The following is a 24,685-nucleotide window of genomic DNA, read 5'->3' on the forward strand; positions in this document are numbered from 1 at the left end:
TTATTTGACCTCTTTCTGCTCACTTTGGACCTTTATTGACCTCTTCCTGCTCGTTTCTTACCAGTATTTTTTCCTCATTCTGATCTCTTTTGCATCTTTCTGCTCGTTTCTATCCTTGTACTTTGGCTCTTTCTGACCTTTATTTTACATCTCTCTGCTAGTTTCTGACCTATATTCTGCCTCTTTCTGCTTGTTGCTAACTTTATCTTGCCTCATTCTGCTCGTTGCTGACCTTTATTCAGCCTCTTTTTGCTTGTTGCTGACCTTTATTCAGCCTCTTTCTGCTAGGTACCGACCTTTACTCAGCCTCCTTCTGCTCATTTCTGACCTCTAGTCTGCCTTTTTCTGCTGGCTTGCCACCTTTATTTTGCCTCTTTCTCCACGTTTTCCCGGGACTGTGGAGAAAGCCTCAAGTCCCCCACTGTCCCAACCACCTCCTGCAGGAGCCAACATTGCTCTTGAAAGAAGAGAGCTTCTGGAAAGCAGCTCCCTCCGTGCGAGAGCAATCTTTCATCTCTTTCCCTGCCCGCACGTCTGCAGTCATAGAAAGAGATTAAACCTCTGCTTCCAGTGGGTATGAGCACTTTTGCAGCTCCCACCTGCAGAAGCGTAGTGTTTGCTCTTGCTTGGCAGGAGCTCTCTGCTCACACCAAGCAAAAGCAAACCGTTATGTCTCGGGACGGGCACCTTGGAACATAACAGGAAGCTGGCACTTAGGGTGGCAGGACCCCTCCTTATGTTTGCGCAGGCCACCCTGGGGTGGTGCTGGTTCACGGGGTTGAGCGTTGGTCCCCCTCCTTCTTGAGGAAAAAAAAAGAAAGCAAGCCTCGGGGAGGTGGTGGTCCCAGGGCTTCTAGAAGCATGGGAAGAAGAGAGGGTGTGGGGGGTCATGTGGCCTCTTCTTTTATTGAAATCAAAGCCCCGGGGATAGATATATATATGTAGATGTAGATATATATGTGTGTGTGTATATATATATATATATGTATATATATATCAACTCAAAATCCAGTACACGAGAAAGAAAACCTCACTGGTGCCGTGGCCTCGTTTTTCAAAAAAATCCAGTACACATTCCAAAAAATCCACACTCCTGGAATATCGACAGGCAGGACAACAGATACGGACCACAGATTATCAAGCATATACATATATATATATATTTATATTAGAAGCAAGGGGATAACTTATGTGACCAGTTAGGTGCTTTGATATTGAAAAGTTGTCCTCTTCATTTTTGGGACGATTGTTGTAAAGTGAATTTAAGGGCCTTATTATTGGTGCTCTGTTATGTTGAATTAACAGATGTTTGCACAGATGTTGCAATATTTATCATATTTTTTGTTAAATTTCAGTATGTCAAACCTGACTGAATATAATGGGTGAAAAATGTTAGGGAGATATTTGGACATGCAGATTTTAGTGTGGGAAGTATTTTAATGCCCTGTTTTTAGGGCAAAACTGGGGTAGGTGATAATTATCTCTCCTAATAAATCCCAAATACCTTTAAGTGGGCTCACCGGCTACTGTACCTAAGGTAAGCCATATTCTATGATAAACAAACAGGTTTTTACACCAAAGGGCTGCAGTCTCATGCTGCAATATGGGGTCATCATACAGGTTCTCCAAAGTAGGACTAGAGTCACCACAGAAATTCATCAAACAAGGGTCACATGAGAGCCTGCAGTCTGTGATAGTCATTTAGCTCTCAAGTAAAGTTGTTTTTAGCATCTTGAAGCCTTGCATGAGAGTACATGTCTTATGAACGCCTATGAACACTTGATCTGAAAAAACACGGTGAATGGCCATCTCCTATTGGGTGGCAAGCTGTCCTTTTCAGTGTGTTATATTGAAGCTGTAATAGTGATCACTGGTGTACCTTCCATTAGACCATTTGCAAATAGTTTTTAGTAGATCACATTAAGACATGCAGTTTTGGAAGTAGGGTGATCTTCTCAGAAGTTTAACAAAAAAGAAATAAAAGGCACATTATACAGGTAAAACAATGTAACAGCTGAAACCCAACATACTGCATTAGAGAACAGTAGGAGTTCAAAGTACAACCAATATGAACTGAAAATGTGGATGTAGCACTTTCCTTATATGCCTAGACCCCATACAATACCATTTGTAACTGGTTAACTGGAATTTCCGGGGTTTCCTTTGCTTATCCACTAATACTCATTTGCTATAGTGGGCCCCCCAGTCCAACATACTGATTGTGTCCTGGACTCTTCAAATGGAAATGTAGTAGATTATAAATATGCCCTCCCTTTCTCTTTCAAAAAGGTCAGCAGATCTTCAGGATGGTTGGTTTGTTATGTCCTGATATTAGCGTGTGGAACCTATAGTTTTTGGGAGTGACATGGTAATGGTTGAGGGGGTGTGCATGGACAGTTTCTGGCATTGTAACCTAAGTTATTGGTCCTGTAGTTGCTATTAGTACAGGGTCCATGGACTTATAGTGCAAAAGTAAATCAGCATGCATTATTTCTATATTTGATGTTTTTGAAGACTTTCTGTATCCCAAACAATACCCATCAACATGCCTTGTGTTCCATCATCCTCTGTCCAGTCTCTTCCCTTTTTTAATTATTTGGAATTTGTATATAGCTCTGCAAGTCAGTTGACACAGAATGCTGGAAGAAGCAGAGTGAGGAAGCAAGGAAGCATTCAGGGGACTTGACTTTAAAATCGAGCCTTATTATTAGATCTAGCACGCTTGAGTCCCTCCAATAAGGAGATTGAAAGCCTTTCTTAAAAACCTGTTTTTAGGTCTCGCCAAGGCAGCGCTTGCGCTGTCTCTTCGGTAAGTGCTGTATTTAGGATATGTGCATAAAGCTCCGCCTACTTTCCGACTATCTTATTAATTGGCTCCTGTCCCTGTCCTTTCTAGATGGTGGCCTTTGTGTAGTCAATAGGCTTAGTAGTCCCGCATTAGTACCGCCTTGTCCCTCCTTAGTACCGCCTTGTCTCTTCTTGTAACCCTCCATGAGGACTTCCCCATAACATGTGTTATCACTCCCTAGGTTTTAATTACAGCCTCAGGGCACTATTTTCTTAAAAGGATTCAGGCAAGAGACACACTTGGTCCTAAGCTAGTCTGGCAGTGGTTACTTTGCTCACTAGAACATCTCACATTTATATGAGTCCTTCTATAAATTTCCCTTCATCAGTTCCACACAGAGTACAACCTAATCCGAAATTAATGTAATGATTCTTTAGTCACATTTCAAAGCTACTTATTGTATATATGGACATAGCTATTTGAATGTATTCGCAGTACTGTCCTGCATGTAATGCATTATGGGTAGGGTTGATTTAGCAGATCTATTACAGGGTGCAGTTCCATATGTAACCAAAAGAGGTCCCCAGTGTTGGTGCCTTGCTCACTAGTGACCTCTAGGAGCAGCTTGCGGTACTGCACAGGGACATACAATGCTGGTGCCTTGCTTACTAGGACCTCTAGGAGCAGCTTGCGGTACTGCACTGAGACATAGAAGGCTGGTTTCTGGCTCACTACGAAAGAATCTGTAATGCACAAGGTCGCACATTACTGAAAGTATGAGCTATTCGCATTGCATTATTTGCATCGCCAATACCTCAATTATCAGTAGTGCGAAACCCTTTGCATTTCAAATGCTTATTCAGAACTGTAGATAATTTGCTTCCGTTTGTATGTGGGGGGCTAATGCTATTTCAAGGTTTTAGACTGGGACTCTCCCAAAGATTGCACAACTAAGTGAAGTCTTTAAAAGGTGAGCTGCTGCATCCAAAGTGTGTAGACCATGCAGGTTTCTGACTGGCATATGGTGGCATGAATTCGACCTTTCCCCCAATATACTTTGAGTTTAAAGTCCCAGGTCAGACAGTCAGTTGAGAGGCAGAGGTTTAGAGCCCACCCCTCCTACGTTTAGGACTTGGCTGTTTAATCTATTCAAAGAAAGAAAACTTTGTTCGTCCAAAATTAGACATGCCATGTTTGTATTCTAATCCGCATTGTTCTAATCGATTGTTCTCACACTGTTCCCTGTCTCTTTAAATTTGTACATCAGCCAAAAGAACTTGCACAAAAAAAGGATTTCACTCCGATCCACTAGATTGTTTTGAGTACATTTAGGGTAGATTATTCGTACCAATAATATAATATAGACTATTAATACAGTAGACCTGTGAAGTTTTTTGTTACTTCTGTTTTTTTTAAACCCTTTCCCTGCTCTGTCATTTTATCACTCTCTCCTTATTGATGCCATGAGAGCTGTTAAACAATGTCTATATGCCAGCTGTTATTTTGTTGGGTTTTTAAAATGGAAATAATTCCGCAATAAAAGAACCATGAGTTAATGCACCTCTCCAAAATGATGATTAGAGCTCCAAAAAATAGAATTGTGTTTATCCATTATCCAAAGTGCTGCAGACACAACAGAAATTGGAAGGCAGAAATACCCTGCCAGAAACTACACTGCAGCTATATAATGCAGTACATTCAGCACCCTTTTATGGCCTGAGAAAGAACTTTTTTTATAGTGTACTAAATTAAATCATTCTTTTATAGCGGGGGGAGGGATGGGGGTGGTTATCAAGCAATGTTTGCTGTGGTACAAAAGAGATACAGTGTAAGGCAATTAACCCGTAAGGTGACACAGCAACCATATTTCAATATGTTTATAATAACGTGACTAATAATATGATCTTAAATTTTACTCCAAACCATTACCTTGAATTTTTATTCTATGGTTTAATTTGTGACCGAGCCTTATTTCAACCCTTTTCATATAATTTTTATAAATATTCTTTATCGGTTTTCACAAGGAGGAGACAGAACAGCATAAATCTTTCTCAAGTTTGTATACACCAATTACGTGAAATAATGTCACAATGACATTAAAAACTTTACCAGCGCCCTTCCCCACCCCTCCCTACGTTGCTTTCACATAGATGGGATACCGTCCATTCTCCGGTGTTTGTATGCCATAGATAGTGTGGGGTTTCGACATTTCCCCAAGGCCACAGGTTGAGCCCTTGGTTTCCACAACATAAGGAGTACTATGCCTCTGCAGACCCCTTTGGCTACTTATTCTCCCACATACAATATCAGGATCATGCCGTGGCGCCCATATTCCGTTATTCCAATGTGCTATAGTCCGTTGCACTTTAAGGCGGCAACACCACACCCAGACCCGGCAGTGTTCTCGCATCTCCATTATTCTCCTGGTCATTCCGTAAGTCTGCCAACATTGCCGTCCATGTGAACAGGCCATCTTCCACTTTCTCATCACGTCTTACATGCTTCAGCTGTACCTCTTCCGCTACAACCCATTCTGCCAACATTGCTGTCCATGTAGCCAGATCATCCACCACTTTGTCTTCAAGCCTTACATGCTTCAGACGTACCTCTTCTGCCACAGCCCATTCCGATGCATCCTGGAGCCAGTCTGATTATTAGAGGGGAGCAGCATCCGACCACCTTATGGCAATGCGGTATTTAGCAAGTAGAAGACCCAATAAAAGGAATTTTTGACTCATTTTCTTACTTTCTGGGGTTGGTATCAAGCCCAGCAGTTTTGCATGTGGAGTAAGCTGTAGATTCCACCCTGTTGCCGCATTAAGACCCCCCACAACCCTTGACCAGTACGGAGCCAGAGACAGTCAGCTCGACACCACGTGTATAAAGTCCACTGCAGGACTTCCGCACCTATCTGTCAGATTTGTGCTTGCAAATGGAATGCAGTGTTTTTGGTGAGAGGTAGACCTAGTGGACAAAGTTGTATTTAATTAATTTAAATCATGCATTCGGGCTAAGCTTTTGCACACCAGCATGCGTTTTCTTTCAATGTTGAGCCGATATGAGTTTCCCCAAAACCCTCTCCCACTTAACACATGCCTTTGGTATCAGTTTAGGCAGTTGTCCTTGAAGGGCTTGATACGTATTGGAGCAATACCACAAAGGACAGAAGTAATGTCAACATATGTGAGACTTCTGCTTCCCCCAGAAAACGAGGCCACGTTTCCCAGGCTGTCGTGGATTACCTCATATATTGTAGATATTGCCCTCATCTAATGCAAGCAAGTCCAGTGCATCATCTCAAGTTATGAATTGCCCCCCCCCCTTCCAGTATATACAACCTTTTTCATGTCACTTTTTTTTCCCCAGTCGACCCGGTCTCTCTCCAGTCCTTAAGGGATACGGTCGCACAGATTTTCATGGTAGCTCCTTAGGCCTAGTCATATAATTTTTTTCCAATTGGGAGGTTTGACCTTCCTACTTAGAAGTAAGTCAGACTTATGTCATGCTTTGAGTGAGTATACAGAGGAATGGCTTCAATGTACATGAGCCCTACTTAGATTTTATTAAAAGATTGGCATGGTGCCTGCCCGCATGGAAATTGGACCCACTTCTACTCCATTGGTGTTGTGCTTGATAGGAAGATCAGAACTATTAATATATTTATGCAGGCATTTTGACTCCTTATCACCCAGATATTGGTAGTAGCTAGCTGTGTTCCTTGAATCAAAACGCTAGTAAATAAATGGGTTTATTGAGACTCCTACATCCGCCCAGAGAGTCACCTCCCTCCCTCCCTCCCTCCCTCCTTCTCCCCTCTCACCATCTGCGGAGTACCCCATGGCTCATCTCTCAGCCCCACCCTCTTCATCAGCTACATGACACCACTTGCATAGTCCGATCACACATCATCATCTCCTACGCCAGTGACACAGCGAGCCACAATTGCATGAAGAACCTATCTGCATGTATGAAGGACTACTGCCTCAAGCTTAACATGGAGCAGAGAGAAGACACACAACCCTCTGGAACGACTACTGGTGGCCAATGAAGCTCAGCCCCACACCCACACCTAAAGACCATTCACACAACCTCCGCATCATCTTAGACGGCAAACTCTCCATGAGACGCCAAGTCAACTCAGTCGCATCCCCCTGCTTTAACACCATCCTCATGCACAGGCCCAGGAATACAGTGACACAGGCCCTCATCACCAACCTACTGTACTATAGCAACACATTCAATGCCATCACAAACTCCGAGCTCTTGCAAAGACTCCAGACAATACAAAATGCAACACCAGACTGATCCTAAACCTGAACAAGAGAGCACAAGTCACCCAATACCTTCAAAGACCACCACTGGCTCTCCATCCACAAGAGATGCCAGTTCAAGCTCTTGACCAACACATACAAAGCCCTCCACAACATTGGACCACACTACATGAAGCACTGCCTGACTTTCCACCAACCCACCAGAATCCTGCGATCCACACACCTCGCCTTTACACAGATGCCCATTTGAGTTATTTCTACATGATACATTTCATTGCACAACTTTATCAATCTAGTCCTTAGTTGTTTGACCTTACTTACTAAACTCACTCCTTTGCTCAGATGCCAACGTTTATTTACCATAGTCTTTTTATATGTAGCCTCATCGCTGTGTATTAGCCCTTTCTGTCCTAGGTGATGCAGGTTTTTCTTCTGTTTATTTTGACCTGCTTTATCCAGTTGCGCTAGCATGGCTCACGGATGAGGGCGCAGGTTCGGGGACGCGCAGATGAGCAAGTGGTTGCGAGGAAAGAGGGGCGCGGGAAGCGGGGTTTAAGTAATAATATTAAACTAAAAAACAACGTACTTTTCCCGGGTCCTGCATCTTTACTGCTGGGTCTGCTCCTGGTTTTCTCAGGAACATGAAGCAGGCAGCCTCCCTCCCCTCTCCTAAGCCAATCACAACGCCGCAGTGGCAGCGCTGGGATTGGTTGAGACGCCGAGCACACAGGTGTCTATGGGTAGTTTATGTTCTCCACGTAGGCTCCATGCAGCCTACATGGAGAAAAGGGAGAGTGCGCATGACTGGTTTGGTCAGCCCCAGAGGGCCGACCAAACAGTCAGGGCCCGCAGCATTGGGCTAGCCCTGCGATGAGCTGACCCGCCCACCCCCAAATAAACCCTTCTGCTTTCTCGCAGTGCGAGAAGCAGAAACTTAAAATGGTATTTATAATACCATTTTATGTTTCTGCTTCTCGCACTAGCAAGCAGTGGGGCCACGCTCCTCCACCCACATGGATAACTTTTCACATACGCATTATATAGAATGGATCACCTGGGATATGACAGTTGCTGTCACAATGTTTACATCCACTGTGAACCTTTTTTTGTTTACCCTCCCTGGTGCTCTGCACCCATCACTTGCTAGTGGAAGAACTCACCGAAGCTTCCTCTTAATACTGTTGTTCTTTTAACTGTATTACAGTTGTTGTTCGATGAACATCCATTACTGATAGGAAGCAGCAGCTATATCTTGCATGTAATGTTTGGTACCCCTGGAACAGTTCATGCTAACCCGGTTAAATTCTTGTTTCTACAAGCTGGAAAGTAATTCAAAGGCTGACAAGTTACCTTTTCTTCATAGGGACCAATTGACTTGCAAGCCTCCGTTACTCAGCCTTTTATTCAAAATCAACCCTTTTATTTGGTTATTACGAGTATGAGTGGCTTCAACTGTAATCCACATTAAAAGCCAAACAGATTCATTTTAACCTGCTTCTTTTTTTCTGAACTGCCTTAGATGGAATGCAAAGACCCTTTTTGTGGTCAAGTTGTACAATAAGAATCACATTAACAAAACTTGTTTTTTGGTACAAATTTTACTTTGACATGCCGCGGGTGTTCATCCTGGCTGACTAAATGCTTTGTTTAGGGATATGTGCACCCAAAAGGTCTTCAGACACTGATTGCAATCCAGGTAACTTAGAAGATGAAGCTGCTTAGTGTTTACAGGAGTCGTTGAAGAGGTCTCTCTGACGCAAGCGTGATCCAAGCAAAGCCAATTCCCGTCCTTCTGTCTCATATTCTCAACTGAGTATTGGAGCTAATGACAGTCTGCAGTAACCCTATTGACATTTTCAAGCACTTAGTGCACCAAAAGTGCTTTGTAAATGCAAGATTCTATTTTTTCTTGCCTCAAGGTCGCCTTTTCTGAAGCTTAGGTTGCCATAGCAAGCGAGTAGGCGGGGTGGTGGTTTCATTTCAAAGTCCTATTTACTGTCTGATACGAATTTGTTTTTCCAGTTGATGTATCTTAAAAGATATTTTCCATCACACTTGCTGGAAGCACAGCAAGTAAACATTTGCTGATGGATGACAAGGTGGAGAGCTGTCAAATCATCCTTGAGAAGAGCAATTCCGGATTGTCAAAATCCACCATAGGCTTTCAGGGGGCTTCAGGGAATTTAATTTACCTTTTATTTTGTATTCAAAAAGGGCAATTTTCAACTTTCTTAGCACCAGGAGGAAGCAATTTGCTTAAAATGTCATAGAAGGAGAATGGTCCAGGATATAGCTGTATGTGATGTGTGACCAATTTTCCCCCATGTCCGGCATGAAGGAGCCACTTTCCTACCTACGCCAGTGCCACCTGGTGTGATTCTACAGCAGACTAGATTATGTTCCTCTGCTTGTGTTGAAGAGCTTGTTAATCCATACTTGCATTGTTCACGTATCAAAAGCTGTGTCCGGCATATCCTTGTAGCCGGTTCGCTGATGCCGTATCTGGGAGCTGCGTCTGCCTCTCCACAGAGATCCCCTCTCCCCGACATCTACCAGTCTTATTAATTTTTTTAACAAACTTGCTGATTGAGCTTCTGACTGCGTTTAAATGGTCTCCGCGAGGAGGCTATGTACTAATTAACTCACTGAAACAATCCGTGGCGTACCTTTTTCACGTTTCTGGGAGATTGGGGCATGAAAATGAAGCGCACAATGGGGCAGATGCTTTAAAATTGCAGAAGGCTGTAATTAGTGGCATAGGGACCAGCTGCTTATCTCTCCAGATAAAGCCTCTTAACTGAGAATAACACTCGAGGAGCCATTATATAGATGAATCTACGGGGGATTAAAGGGGGCGTGTTTTAGCATTGACGTTTATTGTCCCTCCCTTCCTTACCCTATTTCCTCAAACTGAATGAAGCTGAATTAGGGCACAGGGTCCCTTAGAAATTACTCAGCAGTTTTTTTTTTCCATTGCAGATGTGAGACTGAGGGCAATTTTGGGGAGGGCAAATGCTTCATGGCATCCAGCTGGGTGGAGTTTAGGGATGCATTGGTTCCTGAAAGAATTATATTTTTTCATTAGGTTGTTTATTGCTGGATGGTACACAGAAAGATTTAGTTTTTTTGTATATTGTATTAATACATGACATCACCAACATAAAGGTGATTAAACCAAAATTAATATTTTAAGTAAATATATTATTCATATCAAATACAGCAGCTTATTTTTGGGGGGGGGGGATTCCAACACAGTGTATGAAAATATCAAGACCTACTTACACACACAAAAAATTGCACTTCTTGTTTAGTTGGAGCAGCAGAATGTGGGGGATAATGTTGTACCCCACTCCCAGGTGGGCAACCTGTAATTTTGCGTTTTTTTGCAGGACCAATTTGGGACTGTCAAAATCCTGGGGAAAATCGTTCAGGCAAGCACCTGCAATGTGCACAGTTGGTTCCCAAAGTCAAAATCATTTTTTGGGTGCAAGTGTGAGCTTGCACGAATATCTGGATTTGCACAGCTCTCAGTTTGAGAGCCTGCGTAAGGAGTAATTTGTCCTCCCAGAATTATTTCTTGATCAGTGACTTTTATTATTCAGTACCCTTTAGTGTGGAAGAATTGCTATTTGATATTCTTGCATTGTGGAATATGGCGATGATTTAAGAAGTTTGAAGAACAAGTGTATCCTTTTATGTTGTAATATCCTGTTCCAGCGCCCGCACCCCTGCCACACCAAAACCTGTTTTCTTTATGAAGATAAGTCATAACCAGTGCTTAATTTGAGCCGGTGGTTTCTGGTGCTCAGCACCAGCACCCAATTCTCAGCACCGTGGCTTATGACGATCTGCCACATGGTGGCGCTGTCTGGCTAATTTAGGTATTAGGTATTTAGGGGTAACAGCTGTGTGTGATGGTTAGCAGCTGTGTTTGTACTGTCATTGCCATCTGGCAGGGGCAATGTGTAGTGCAAGCTGCAGTGGTCTCCTGAGAGCCCCGGCACTTATTGGTTTTCGAATTAAGCACTGGTCATAACCACTGTCTCCCCTCTACCAGCAGTAACATTCGGGCATTACTGGACTGGGAGTCATGGGAGTTTCAAAGTCTGAATTGTTTTCTCTTAAGTTTGGTACAAATTAGCCACCTTCATGCACTGCCAAAGAATCCCAAGAGCTGTAAAGAAATGTGGAAATTGTGTTGGCTATCCCAGAGTGTCCAATACCATGAAATGTGTTGTGTGCTTGTGTTATTTCCAAGAAAGGGACAATGAAGCATGCATACTTCTGACAAGTGTGCATTTCCAAATGTTAATTATTTCATTTTTTATTGTTATTTTTCTGTAGGCATACTTTTCTAACCCATGGGGAAACCAACCTCCTCATTAAATGTCGACACCCGCCTTTCATTCCCACCCTAAAAACATACTCATTTGCATGCCTGTTCACCTCACAGAAGTATGAGAAGACCCACCAACCTGGATGTTTGTGATGTTCACCTATTTTCACAGGTGAAACCATCCAGGAATGTGCACAGCCTCTCTCCAACTGTGTACATTTGAGAATGCAGAACTTCCATCTGCCTGGCAGAATTTATGCTTTCTTGATGTGCATAAAATGCTGCCACTCCTGATTTCAGGAATACGAATTAACGAATGCAAAGTGGACATGCCCACACATATGTCCAATTTAAAATGTGTTTGTGAATCTGGCCGAGAACACAACAACACAAAAGGTATGAGCACCAACCAGCCAGTTGCGTTCACGCCATTCATGATTTTCCCTCGTACTTGAGTTTTATTGTGAGTGAAGCATAATTACGTGGCATGACTTTGGGAATTTTGCATAACAAGCCTACCGGAAAATTTCCTAACTTCAATGAACTGCGAAGACGTAATTACAATTTCGCCCATGCCGTGTAAGAAAGTGTGCAAAACGAGGCAAACTGAAGTAAAGGCATTGTTGGTATTTTTTTTATTTTTTTTTGTTATAAATTGAAGTCAATAGTGATTTAGAATGCACCTAGATCTGATGTACATGATGGCAGCCTTGTGATGTCATAACCCTTAATTAAAAATGCAGGAGAAAAGAATGGAAACATGGAAATTATGTATAATCAATGTTTCTTTCCTACACCTTTATATAGCTGCTAAAAGTATTTTTTTTCTTCTTCAATTATTTTGGAAAAATTAGTATGATACCATTAGCTTTACTGTCACGTTCACAAACACATTTACAAACCTAACCTCACCTTGGCAAAAGGTACATTTGTAACCTTAAATGGCCTGATCCAGTTTGACAGACTTTGGATCTGTAAAACATCTAGGCCAGGAAATGGTGAATGTAGAGGCATCTTAGCCGCATTTTGTATTTCAGAAGGGAACGATTAATTGCAGTCTCAAATTATAGTTACTTTTGAAGTATGATATGACTAGGGATAACCTGTTTAATCTTACAACTTGCTTTGCTTGTTCATGAAGATTTACATACATGCACTTTTGAAGTACATTTTGAATTTTAAAATAATTCAGTACAAAGGCTCTTATAGTTTCTGGTTGCTTTTTATGTCTATTTTTAGTAGATACCCGCAGTTCACTTTTGAAGATGAGATGTTACTGTTTTTATAAAAGGCCGTCTGGAAAACAAGTTGTTTTTCTGCATCATTGTTCACACTAAAATCCTGCATGTTGATGTTACATTTGATTTTTGTCTAAATGCCTCAGTAGATTGGTATGAACATTTAGTAGTGTTTTGAAACTCAATTGAAAAGTTTAGTGCTGATGAACTCTATTTCTACGTGTGTGCTGTTTACACAGTGACATTTTGTAGTGTTGATTCATATTGTTTTTAAATAACATATGTAAATAAAGAATCTTGTATATTGATCGAAAACCTCCTTTCTTTATTTACAGGTTTATGAAAGGCCACAAAAGCAGGCAGCCCAGCCCTATAATCCTGGCCTTCAGCAAAACATCACCAGTGACACCTTAAAACCAAAGCACCAGCAAAAAAATAGCCAGCACCATATTGACTGGTCAGCAAAATCAGACACTGGATCGGCTGCCCAAAGTGCATTTGTGAATACAGAACCACAACTGAAAACAGCTGGCAACGTCAAAAGCCCCACTTCAGAATCACCAGGTTCATTTTCCAAGGTACAAGCAAAACAACCAGGTGCAGGAAGCCCCTGGAGGCAGCTTTCCAATCACAGTAAGGAGTCTACACCATGTAGTGCAGCTCCACCCCCAAATAACATTATTACACCAGCACATCCTAGTAATCCGGCTAAATGCAATGGAGTTGTATCTCTAGATTGCCCTGCAGGAGGAACAGGGCAAATGGATCTGCAGGACAAGAATTCTGTAAATGTAAAGCGTAAATCTAGCATAAAGGACACAAATCCAGAATTGGAACGGGTCAATCACTCTCCAAAGGTATTTGAACCAAAATCCCATGACAATCGAGAGGGTAAAAAAGATTGCTTACCACCCAATAAAGTACAACAAGCATCACCAGCTAGAACAAGCGTAAACTCCATCAACAGTTTAGAAAGCGGCCTAAATAATGAAAGTGCTACAATCCCAGCAAAGAAACAAGCTGAAGATCCACTGAGCCATAAAAGAAAAAAACGACAGTTTTCAAAGGTGAATGGAGATGCAAATAATCAGGGGGATGTCCAGTCTTCTTCACCACTTGTGAACAGTGAATCTGGCAACAGGACACTTTCATATCTTGAAGAAATTAAAAAAAATTCCAGGACCATAAAGCAAAGTAAAGGGATTGAGATTACCCCACAATCAAAAACATTTGAAAGTTTTGCCAGTGCAAACAAATCCTTTTTTAATAATGTTGCTAGACTACGTAAATCTGCATCTCTTATATCTTCCCCACCATCCACTTATCTGTCTATGCTGGCTCAAGAATCTAAATTGCAACATCCTAAATTTGCAGAGAAAAGAAGGTGGACTTATAGCAAGTCCAAAGACATCAGCACACTCCGTGAAAACTCCGTCAGCGCAGTGGTGGACCCACCATCAGCCTATCCCATAACACCATCCAGCCCACTTTATACTAATAAAGCTAGTCTTACAGTGATTACGCCAGTTAAGAAAAAAAGGGGACGACCAAAGAAACAGCCACTGCTCACCGTTGAGACCATTCATGAAGGGACTGCCACCAGTCCAGTGAGTCCAATCAATCGAGAGTTCTTGGGCCCTAAAAAGAAAAAGGGGAGAAGGAGCATCGCAGAATTGGTTCAGTTGACATCCTTTGAGGCTCAATCAATGAATGACCCTAAAATTCACAGGCAAGTTGGCAAACTGGGTATGTTAGACAAGAAGACCATTAAAACAATTAACAAGATGAAGACCTTAAAGAGAAAAAACATTTTAAACCAAATCCTATCCTGCTCTAGCCATTTAGCCTTGAAATCCAAATCACAGCCGCAAACACATGCAGCAGCTACTGTGCCCACAACAATTGATTCTCGAATAGGCAAGCAGATCAATGTCAGTAAGAGGGGAACAATCTACATTGGCAAAAAGCGGGGGCGCAAGCCAAGAGCAGAACAACTACCCCAAACAGAAGAACCCAAGACAGCCATTAAGCAGTCAAGGCCTGTTTCTAACCAGTCAGAAAATCCAGCAGTGCCTTCAAACCTACAGTCCTTTGCGGCATCTTCACCAGCAATTATGAATTCTTTTACAAATCCATTAGTGGGATCTAGTTGTACCATGAGTCCTGCTAGCATAGATGCAAATTTTTCTGAGTTAAAAACTATGCCAAATCTTCAGCCAATCAGTGCTTTCCCTTCAAAAACCCATAAAGGACTACATAGTAGTACATGGAAGTTGTCTCCACCAAGATTACTGGCCAATTCCCCATCACATCTGTGTGAGGTAGGCTCTTTAAAGGAGGTCACACTGTCACCTGTGAGTGAGTCTCATAGTGAAGAAACCATACCAAGTGATAGTGGAATTGGAACAGACAACAACAGCATCTCTGACCAAGCAGAAAAGAGTTCGGACTCGCGCAGAAGATACTCCTTTGATTTTTGTTCCCTGGACAATACAGAGACCTTAACACCTGACACCAGCACTAAGGGTAAGCATGGTCACCGGCAGAAGCATCTGCTTGTTGATAACTATCTCTCGCATGAGAGTAGCAAAAAGCCAAAGCACAGGAGAAGAAGAAAAAGTCTGCAGAACCGAGATGATCTCCAGTTTCTTGCTGATCTTGAAGAGCTTATTACCAAGTTTCAAGTCTTCAGAATTTCCCATAGAAGCTATTCGTTTTACCATGAGAATCCATACCCTAGCATTTTTAGAGTTAATTTTGATCCCTATTACCCAGTGCCATATATCCAGTATGACCCAATGCTCTATCTTCGCCGGACTTCTGACACAAAGTCAAAGAAAAAGCGTGGTAGGCCTGCCAAAACCAATGACACCATGACAAAGATGCCTTTTCTTCAAGGGTTTGGGTACCCTATTCCCGGTGGGAGTTACTATGCACCCTATGGAATGCCTTACACATCAATGCCTATGATGAACTATGGTTATTATGGCCAGTATCCTGCGCCGATGTACTTGTCTCACACTCTCGGAGCCTCTTCTCCATTTATGAGACCAACTGTACCGCCACCACAGTTTCATGCAAATCCACACATGAAGGTACCAACCACTGCCAAGCATAAAACAAAGCATGGAGTGCATCTTCAACCCCCCATGGGAATGGGCTTAGGGGATATGCAGTCCTCTTTACCCACTCCTAAGGCTGGAATAGGTGGCCTTGCAAGTGGACGACTTCACAAACGGAAACATAAACATAAGCACAAGCATAAGGATGATCGGACTTTTGGAACGCATGAAGACTTCAGTGGCTTGTTTTCTGGCAAGTCTACAGGCTTTTCCAGTACTGTGATTGGCTCAGACAAAGATATTTCTTTTGTGCATGACAAAAGTAAGAGCAAGGAAAAGCAAAAGCACCAGCATTTTGGTACTGGACACAAAGGTGGGAGGACCGGTTTTGAGGAGAGTACACTGTCATCTCTATCACTTTCTGATTCTCAACACTGGTCGCAACCTAAAAACAGAACGGACTCAAACCTAGAACCTGTTGATTCATGTTCACTGAGGTACTCTGGAAGCCACGAGGGCTTAAATAGGTTAGACTCTTTGGGCAGGTTTAGGGATATGCATTCTCAGCACGATAAAAGAGACAGTGATGGAAGTGCAAATAAAAGAAGGAACTTTGAAGGTTTTGGATCATACAGAGAAAAGGACATACAGGCCTTCAATATGCTTAGGAAGGACAGAAGTACCTTTGAGTCTGTAGCATCTTCAGGTAAGATTTATATTTTTATTGTGTTCAAAGTAGTGTCATTTTCAAAACTGAACATTTGGAAGTGTATATTTGTTCAGTCAGGACAGATTTCTAATTTTTTTTATAAAGCTTCTAAGTCATCGGTCTAGCCACAAGTAGAGACGCCTGAGATTTGTGAGAATGAGAACTCCCTGAATATAGATTCCTTCCTAAAGATCACTTCTTGTATAAAAGTACTTTCTAAATATAGCCATATCCAATGAATCCTAAATTATTCTTACAAAAAATGTCTGGGATAATGAGTGAGATATTCTTGAGTATTGTTCCCAATTTCTTGAATACTATTTCATGACAATGCAGAGTCTGCCAAAAAGGTGCAACGTTTAACTATGCATCTTACAATAAAAAAGTAAATAAGGTTTGTAGATGGAGAATGGAGCAACAGAAAGTCACAGATGTATTGAAATGACACAAGAAGCTGTTTTTTTAATGTTCAAGTCCTAGAAAATTCTTAGCATGTTGAATGGTATTGGATCCACTGTAGAAGTACAAGTGCTTGATTTGTAAAATTATAATTGTCTGTGCCCAAAGTTTTTCTCAGAAGCTCGCAGCTGGTGCTGACTTATATCAGGTTTTCTGAATGCCAAAATGACGTAGTAATGAGTACCCCTCATGCCTCTTTCTTCCACCTATATGCAATCCTTGACCCTTTTTTCATGCTTGCAGGTTCATTTTCGGTCTTTGCCACCCTTTTCCCGTCTTTATCTTCCTATTACTTTTGTGTTTGTCTCTCTCTTGCACTGCATAAAAGTTCCATGTGGAAAAGGAAGTGCTGTTCCCAAAAATGACTACATGGGTTCTCCACCTGCAACCACCGGCTCAAATTAATCACTGACTACAACTGACTACAACTGATTTTTAAGCAAAACTGGCTTTAGTGGAAGACTCATGCTTAGAACTATCAAATGTTGCCTCATATGTGGAAACCAGCTTTAATATGGGGGACATGTTCTATTCTTTCAAAGTGGTCATGCAAGTAAATGTTTTTCAAATTCTTGTTGAATGAATGAAGCATCATGAAGTTTAGAGAATTGTAAATTACTTTCTAAGCTTCAGAAAGTGCCAGGAAGACACAGGTTGGGTGCAAAGAGAACAATGTATAGAATATTCTTCATTCTGAGACGATTTTACCCCAGCCATACAAATAAGTATTTTTGTTCCAGATTTGTATATAGCGCGAACTTGACCTGAAGGTATCTGGTATCTGAGTGCTTTACATGAGCACCAGTTGTGTTACACTAGGACACATTCAGTTGTGTTAGGCACGGGGAGATTAAGGTTGAGTGTAGTTGTTGAGACTCTCATCCAGTTCCCCAGATTTGAGACCGACCGCCCTATCCGTTAGGCCACATGCTCTCCCCAACATGAAATCACAGTCCTTGGATTATGGTTTAGACCCATGTACATTGATTCCCAAGCACTGCGTCTTATAGAACATGCTGCTACGAAAACAACTACTGCCTAAGCAGTGCTGTAAAGAATACATTGGCTACAGCCGGTGCTAATTGTGCACTGGGTAGATTGACATGTTGAAATTTGTGTTACTTCTAAAATGTACTTGAGGTCAGGGGCATTGTTTAGCTGTAGGTTTGTTTTCACTAGAGAAGATAGTACTAGTTTATGAAACACCCTCTTTTAGCTCGAAATGATTACTTTGCTTTATGAAGATGTGACCGGACTGAATTTCACAGCTGACTTCAAGTTCAACCCCGATTTGTAGTTATTCTTTCTTCACCGTTGGTGTGTTTGATGTAACAGGCTAAGTGGCCAAGTGTATGTGCTGATTTGAGACCATTGGTCGCAGTGTGGCAGGAGCCACTGATGAGGGCTAACACAGGGGGCCGTCTTTTTTCGTATAATGCGGCTAAGTTATGGAATGCCCTTCCTCCATCCCTCCGACAAGAGCCTAACTTACTTGCATTTCGAAAAAAGCTGAAAACTGTTCTGTTTCCCAGGATCTAGAGTCTGGGCTTCCTCATTCCTTGCAATCCACTTCCCTTTGGTCAGTCCTAAGCGCTGGGATGCTCCCGAGTAGCCATGCGCTATAGAAGAAGAAGAGCCTCTACAATAACAAGGCGAAAACTACTGGATGGGTCTCCCCTGGCAGCTTGGCATGGACTGTCCTCATTAGAAGCAGGGACAGTACTTATTGGCACAAGGCAAGCCTCTGTCTAGAGTGGGAAAAACAATGAGTTGTAATGCTTCCCTGACTATTAACTAGATTTGCAAGCATTCCTACCCTCACCTTTTTTTGTGGTTCAAGGTTAGCAACAGTAGGTCTCGCAAAACCATTGTAGATATGGAGATTGACTTCTTAGAGGAGTCTATTGTAAAGTCATCCAAAAGTGTAGACTCCACTCCCAACTAACTGTACTCAAGTAAGTTATTACAGCCAGAAGAGAAAGAGTAGTAGCCCTAGCACCACCCACGACCAGCCACTGATAATTCAATGCCGCCATAAAAAAATGATAGGGACCTAAATAAAACACCATTGGGAATTATATTAAATTAAATTACATCATTTAAAATAATAAAACATATAAATAAATGTGATTTGATGTAATTAATCTAACAATAGTACATATTACTTTCATTATAAAATATTTTAATAACCTTTTTTAATTGATTATCATGTAACATTATTTTTATTAAAATATAAGTAAGTTACTTTAATTATTCTAATCATTATTTATAATAGTCATTGATGCATAATAAATATTTTTTTCTACTTTAGGTGGAAATTGTATTTTTTATCTAAACTTCAGAAAAATACATTTGATTAAAGATTTTTAGATTATCTTAAAATGTTCTTTTGTAAGAGCTTTTTGCAATACCAGTGGCTTGTCATGTGTGATGCTAGACCGACTTCAGCTATCATCTTCTGTGTTGGGTCCCTTTCTCGCTGTACTAACTTTAGAAGTATCATTTGTGAAATGCAGTGGACTTACATTTCTGTAGGTAGGAGCACATCCCTCCCTAAACCTCTACTCACTCTGTCCAAATTCTACACCTTTAGTGGTAAGTATTCCCTGTTTTCCAGCCACTCCCCATGTGCCTCTCACATTTAATACCAAAACATGTACAAACGCAGAGACTCTGCTCTTGGGATAGAGATTTCTGCACAGCAAAAAATAGAGGCATAACCTCCTTATGTATGTTTCTAAATAGAATTTTGTAGTACATTTGTAGTACTTGTGTAGTCCTACAAAACTTACCACAAAATGAAGTTTTGGAATAGACCCAATAGTTTTAGCTTTTTATGTTGACACTACTAAAATGAAATGCTATTTCTTAACAAATAGGCACACTTGACCCTTGATACTTAAATGAGGTTGCATATAGTAAAGATAAGTATTTACCACAAAGCAAATGTCACAAAAACAGTATGATTATTATTGCACTAATTTTCCATAATGGCTTTATAAATGGGAACTCATTATTAATATGGGGTTTCAACTTTGGCCTCTAACATTTAATTTAGTGACTACATTCAAAGTTATTGTAAAGCTTATGACTTGCAAAAAAGTAGGGAATTGGCAAATAGGTGAAAAACATGTCAATTCGTAGCACCGGCAACTAGATGCCATTGAGTTTAAAAAGGGTATCCTGTGATTTTCAACACCCTCAACACATTTGGTAAATTAAACTGCATACTAATACTACCTCTTCTTCTTCTTAATAGAAGTGCAAATATGGTTCTGCAAGGAAGCTATGCACGGGCTTTCCTGAATGCAATCTTCATGGCTAATGAGGGAGAGAGTAACCGGTGTATTTGGACACCATAGAGATATGGCCAATCAGGCCCTACAGGTTGGGGAAACTGAGAGAAGATTAAGAGGAGTCATATTACACGTCTAATGGAACATGGGGGAATCTCATGTTCTGCCAACTATGTCCAGGAACCACAATCTCATGCCTCCTGAGATTAACATTTTTAGGTTTGTGACTCCTATGAATTTGCCAGCAGCTGTGAATGTGCAGCTCATGTGTACCCTGACAAGAATGGATATTTTATAAATACGAGTTTTTGCATTGTGAGCACTGTGATGAGAGTAAAAGAACACAATCTATCCTCAAGAGTGCCGCCCCACAGTCTATAGGGGACACAGCTTGACGCAAGTAGGAATACAGTAAATACTGTCTCCAGATGGCTACCTTTAAATACAATGTCAGCAAGGTATAAATGCTACAGCTTGGTAAAAGGTTTTACATGCAAGAAAATTTAGAGTCTATATTTGGAAATGCCTGGAGATGAGAGAAAATGCACCAGGATCTTTATAACCATGACAGCAGAATGATTACAGTGAAAAGAAAAGCAGTACAGATATGACAGATGACAAGTTAATTAGGAAATCACATGCACAATGTGTTCACTGTTGCTATATGAACTACAGTAAACCTTGTTTTTCATATGATGTCAAGCAGGATCTTTGCATACAAGCCTTGACTGGATTAAAATAAGTCTACAAAGGTACAGGTTAGGTAATAAGACATGAAGATTATGTGATTGGACTGAAATATTATACCTACGAGTACTGAAATTTGAAGTTTGTGTACTTGCCCTGTACATTTAAATCTATTGTCAGACTGATCCTGCAACAACATATTCTAAACTAAACTCTGAACCTATCGTGTTGTCTCTTGCTTGGTGGAGTGTGTGCTGTAGTCTTATTAGCAGTATTGAGATGGGCCTTTGTTATGTTGCTTGGTTACATGGAATGCCAGGATAGCTAGCATCCATGGAATGTGTACATTTGTTTTGGGAGATGTAAAGAGGTCAGTTGGTCGTGCACCTCAGCTGTAATAAATACATTACTAGAACCTGTACTAAGAGTGATTCTTTTCAACACTGGCGACGAGTACTGAGGAGCTATTCGAATCTATGCGTTCTTGGGATTTTTCGTTATTCAAGAAATTGTCTTGGAATTTGTGGAGGATTTGCCATTTGCCTTATACAAAATGGCATCTCTTTAAGTGTGCAGTTCATGTGTGCCATTCACTGAGCTGCGCTGGATATGCCTTCCATGCCGCTATCTGAGGTATTTGGGACATTGTTATGTTATGTTATAAGTGACTTGTAGCACGCACGATTACTTACAAGTGTCCTGGCGCGAAGAAAACTACAGGCAGGAAGAAGAAAACGATTAAATTGTCTGATTAAAATGTGCGTTTTGAGTAGTTTCTGGAAGATGCGGAAGTCCTGGGTGTGGCGCAGCAGTACCGGAAGACTGTTCCAGAGAATGGCATCCTTAACTGAAAGTGACTGACCACCTAGAACGGCGGAATCAGGGAGTGATCATCAAACAGTGGGAAGCCAAGCGTAGAGAGCGATGGGGGATGTAAAAAGCCACACGCTTCTTAATATAGGAGGGACCTAAGTCATGTAAGGCTCTGTGGGCCAGGGTAAGGGCCTTAAATTGAACCCGCTGGACCACGGGAAGCCAGTGGAGCCTGCGCAGATGGAGCCTAGCACTGGATCTCTTAGAGATATTAAAAAGGAGTCTAGCCACAGCGTTCTGGATCAGTTGAAGTTAATTCATCAGGTATCCAGGGATGCCCATGAATAGCACGTTGGCATAGTCCAAGCGAGACAAGATGAGAGACCGCACGCCACCATTTCCCTAGCCGGCTGTGGCAACATGGGGAAAAACCGGCTCAGTGACTTGAGTGTTCCAAAACAGACAACCGAAAGTCTCTTAATGTGTTCAGAGAACCGGAGATCTTCCCCGAACCAAACTCCCAAGTTCTTAGCCCGGCCACCCTCAGACAGTGGACGAGGAAAGTCCGGAGGCCACAAGGCCTCTGAAAAGAGCGGGGGAAAGTGATCATACAACAGTATTTCAGACTTCCCCTCGTTGCACTTGAGTTTGGCCTGCGCCAGCCATGTGAACACGGCTGCAAGGCAGTTCTGCACAGCCCCGTGTTTAAATCAGAGCCATTCCAAGTAAATAGAAGCTGGGTGTCGTCCGCGTAAGCCATAATTTTGGCACCCAGCTCTTTGGCCAGGGAGATCAACGGAATCAAATAGATATTGAAAAGCAGAGGGCTCAAAGTAGAGCCCTGAGGAGCTCCCGTCGAAACTGCCCTTACCGAGGATGAAAAAGGGGACATCCACACCTGCTGGGAGCGAGCATCCAAAAAAGAGTACAACCAGGCCAAGACCGCGCCAGAGATGCCTATGGAAGAGAGACGGGCAAGGAGAAGCTGGTGTGGTACCGTATCAAAGGCGGCAGAGAGGTCCAATAAGATCAGAACCGCTCTGCCGCCTCCGTCCAAGCACTCTCTAATCGCCTCTGCCATGTCCACCAAAGCGGTCTCTGTGCTGTAAGATGTTCTGAAGCCAGACTGGGCAGCATGAAGAGCCCCAGATGTTTCCACAAAGGTCTCCAGTTGACGGAATACCACCTTTACGCATACTTTGGTCAGTGCCGGCAATAAGGAAATAGGGCGATAATTCGCAGGTACAGAAGATTTTCGATAACATTGGCTGGATGTGTTTGCTTCAATAGTTCCGGAGACCTCCTTTCTATGTGTTATGGCATCTGGTTACTTGCAGGAAGTATCGTCATCAAGCTGGGTCACCATGCGTGACCTTGCACGGTGGCGGCCATTTTGGATTTGTCAAACCGCAGTACTTGACAGTTGTAGCAAATATTCCTTGAGGTTACTGTAATTTGGGCATTTTGATTGGCACGGTTCACATTTCACTGCGTTTTGACTGGAATTGAGGTATATTACAGCGCTTTCTATTTCAAGGAATTTTCAATGGCACAGTTTGCATTTTACTTCCTATTTGCTGGTTTTTAAGGTACTTTGCAAGCTACAATAATCTTAATTCAAGTGTGGCTAGTTTTTGACCATATTACTTTTGCTCCTTTGCTTGTTGAAGTTTGGTCAGTGAACTACTCCTTGTGTGAAGAGTGGACACGGAACAAATCCATTCAATATGAGCACACAAAAATTATAGTATTTCTCCACTGCCAGGATTTTGGTCAGCTGGGTCGGAACATTCCTTGAAATGGTTTGAATGGAAGGCTTATTTCACTAATTACATAGATGCAGTGAATGAATCAGGAAAGATGGCTCAGGAACAGAAGAAAAAGATTTTACTGCATTCCTTAGGGTCAGCTAGGTTGAAAGTGTATAACTAAATGACCAGAGTATTGGTTTTGAGTGATATGAATGTGTACGACTAAGCACTGTTGAATTTAGACAGTTAATTTGCTCCTAAAGTCTGCATAGGCATAACAAGTTTTAAATTTTTCCAAAGAAAACAGAGTAAGGCAAAATCAGTAGACAATTAAGTTTCAGAGTTTTGAAATAATTGCCATCGGATTGTAAATTTGTTAGCTTGCATGATGACTTGACTAAAGATCAAGTTGTCGAGCATGTATGCAATTCAGGAGCTCTCTGGGTTAATGGTAATGCATCTTTGGAGGAAGTCCTCACCATAGTATGCAAGGCGGAGATTTCTCGTAAATGTGCAGTTGCTCTTAAACTTAGATGCACATGTATCTCAGGTTGTTGGGAAGGTGAATACAAGTGTGGATAAGAATGTTGTTTCAAAATTTAGTTTCAACAAAGCTAAATCCAAAGATCAGGCAAGATGTTACAGATTTGGAAATTAGGATCATTTAGCATAGTGTAAAAACCGTCCAGTTGGCAAACAAAAATGCTGCAATTGTGGGATTCTGGGACACTATGCAAGAGTTTGAAGGAAAATGTAACCTCGTGTTAAATATGTGAGTGAGTGTGGGTAGTGACAATGGTGGTGATGATGAGGAAGATGGCAATGTTTCTGTTAGTAATCTTGTCATGAATGTGAGAAATAGTCTTGTGTTAAACATCAATGATGATTTATGTGAAAACAAACCCCAGTGTTTGATGTAGATAGGCAGTGTAACAATAAAATGTTTTGCTGATTCTGGTACATCCATGCACAATCATCAATGAAGAACTATGGAAAATGTCATTTGTGCGGAAAGTGGAAGAGCAATTGTTGAAGTGATATGTTGGTTTATAGATGGTTTACCTTAAAAAATAGGGACACTAGAGGAAATGAATATGTTGCCAGAAAGGGTCCACCTCTTTTGAGATGGTTTGATCAGAAAATGCTGCCCATTATACAGGATCCTAATAGTAAGGAGCATGTTTTGGTGGTGGACGAAGGCATGACTGTAGGTAACAGAATGTTAAAAAAATGTCCCTCTGTGTTCAGGAAACAGCTGGGTAATCTGTAGGGATT

At 41.6% G+C, this 24,685-nt stretch overlaps 1 protein-coding gene across 2 annotated transcripts in view; it reads left to right on the plus strand.

The window, feature by feature from the left end:
- The window catches only part of SETBP1 (SET binding protein 1), a 286,687-nt gene that overhangs the window by 206,139 nt on the left and 55,863 nt on the right, over window positions 1-24,685 (plus strand). For both annotated transcript variants that reach the window (XM_078674737.1, XM_078674736.1), the window contains exon 3: window positions 12,969-16,401. In XM_078674737.1, coding sequence (XP_078530863.1) covers window positions 12,969-16,401 — 3,433 coding nt within the window. The remainder of the gene's footprint in view (window positions 1-12,968; window positions 16,402-24,685) is intronic.

Source organism: Lissotriton helveticus, chromosome 2_1 (genome assembly GCF_964261635.1).
Source record: "Lissotriton helveticus chromosome 2_1, aLisHel1.1, whole genome shotgun sequence".
Taxonomy (NCBI): domain Eukaryota; kingdom Metazoa; phylum Chordata; class Amphibia; order Caudata; family Salamandridae; genus Lissotriton; species Lissotriton helveticus.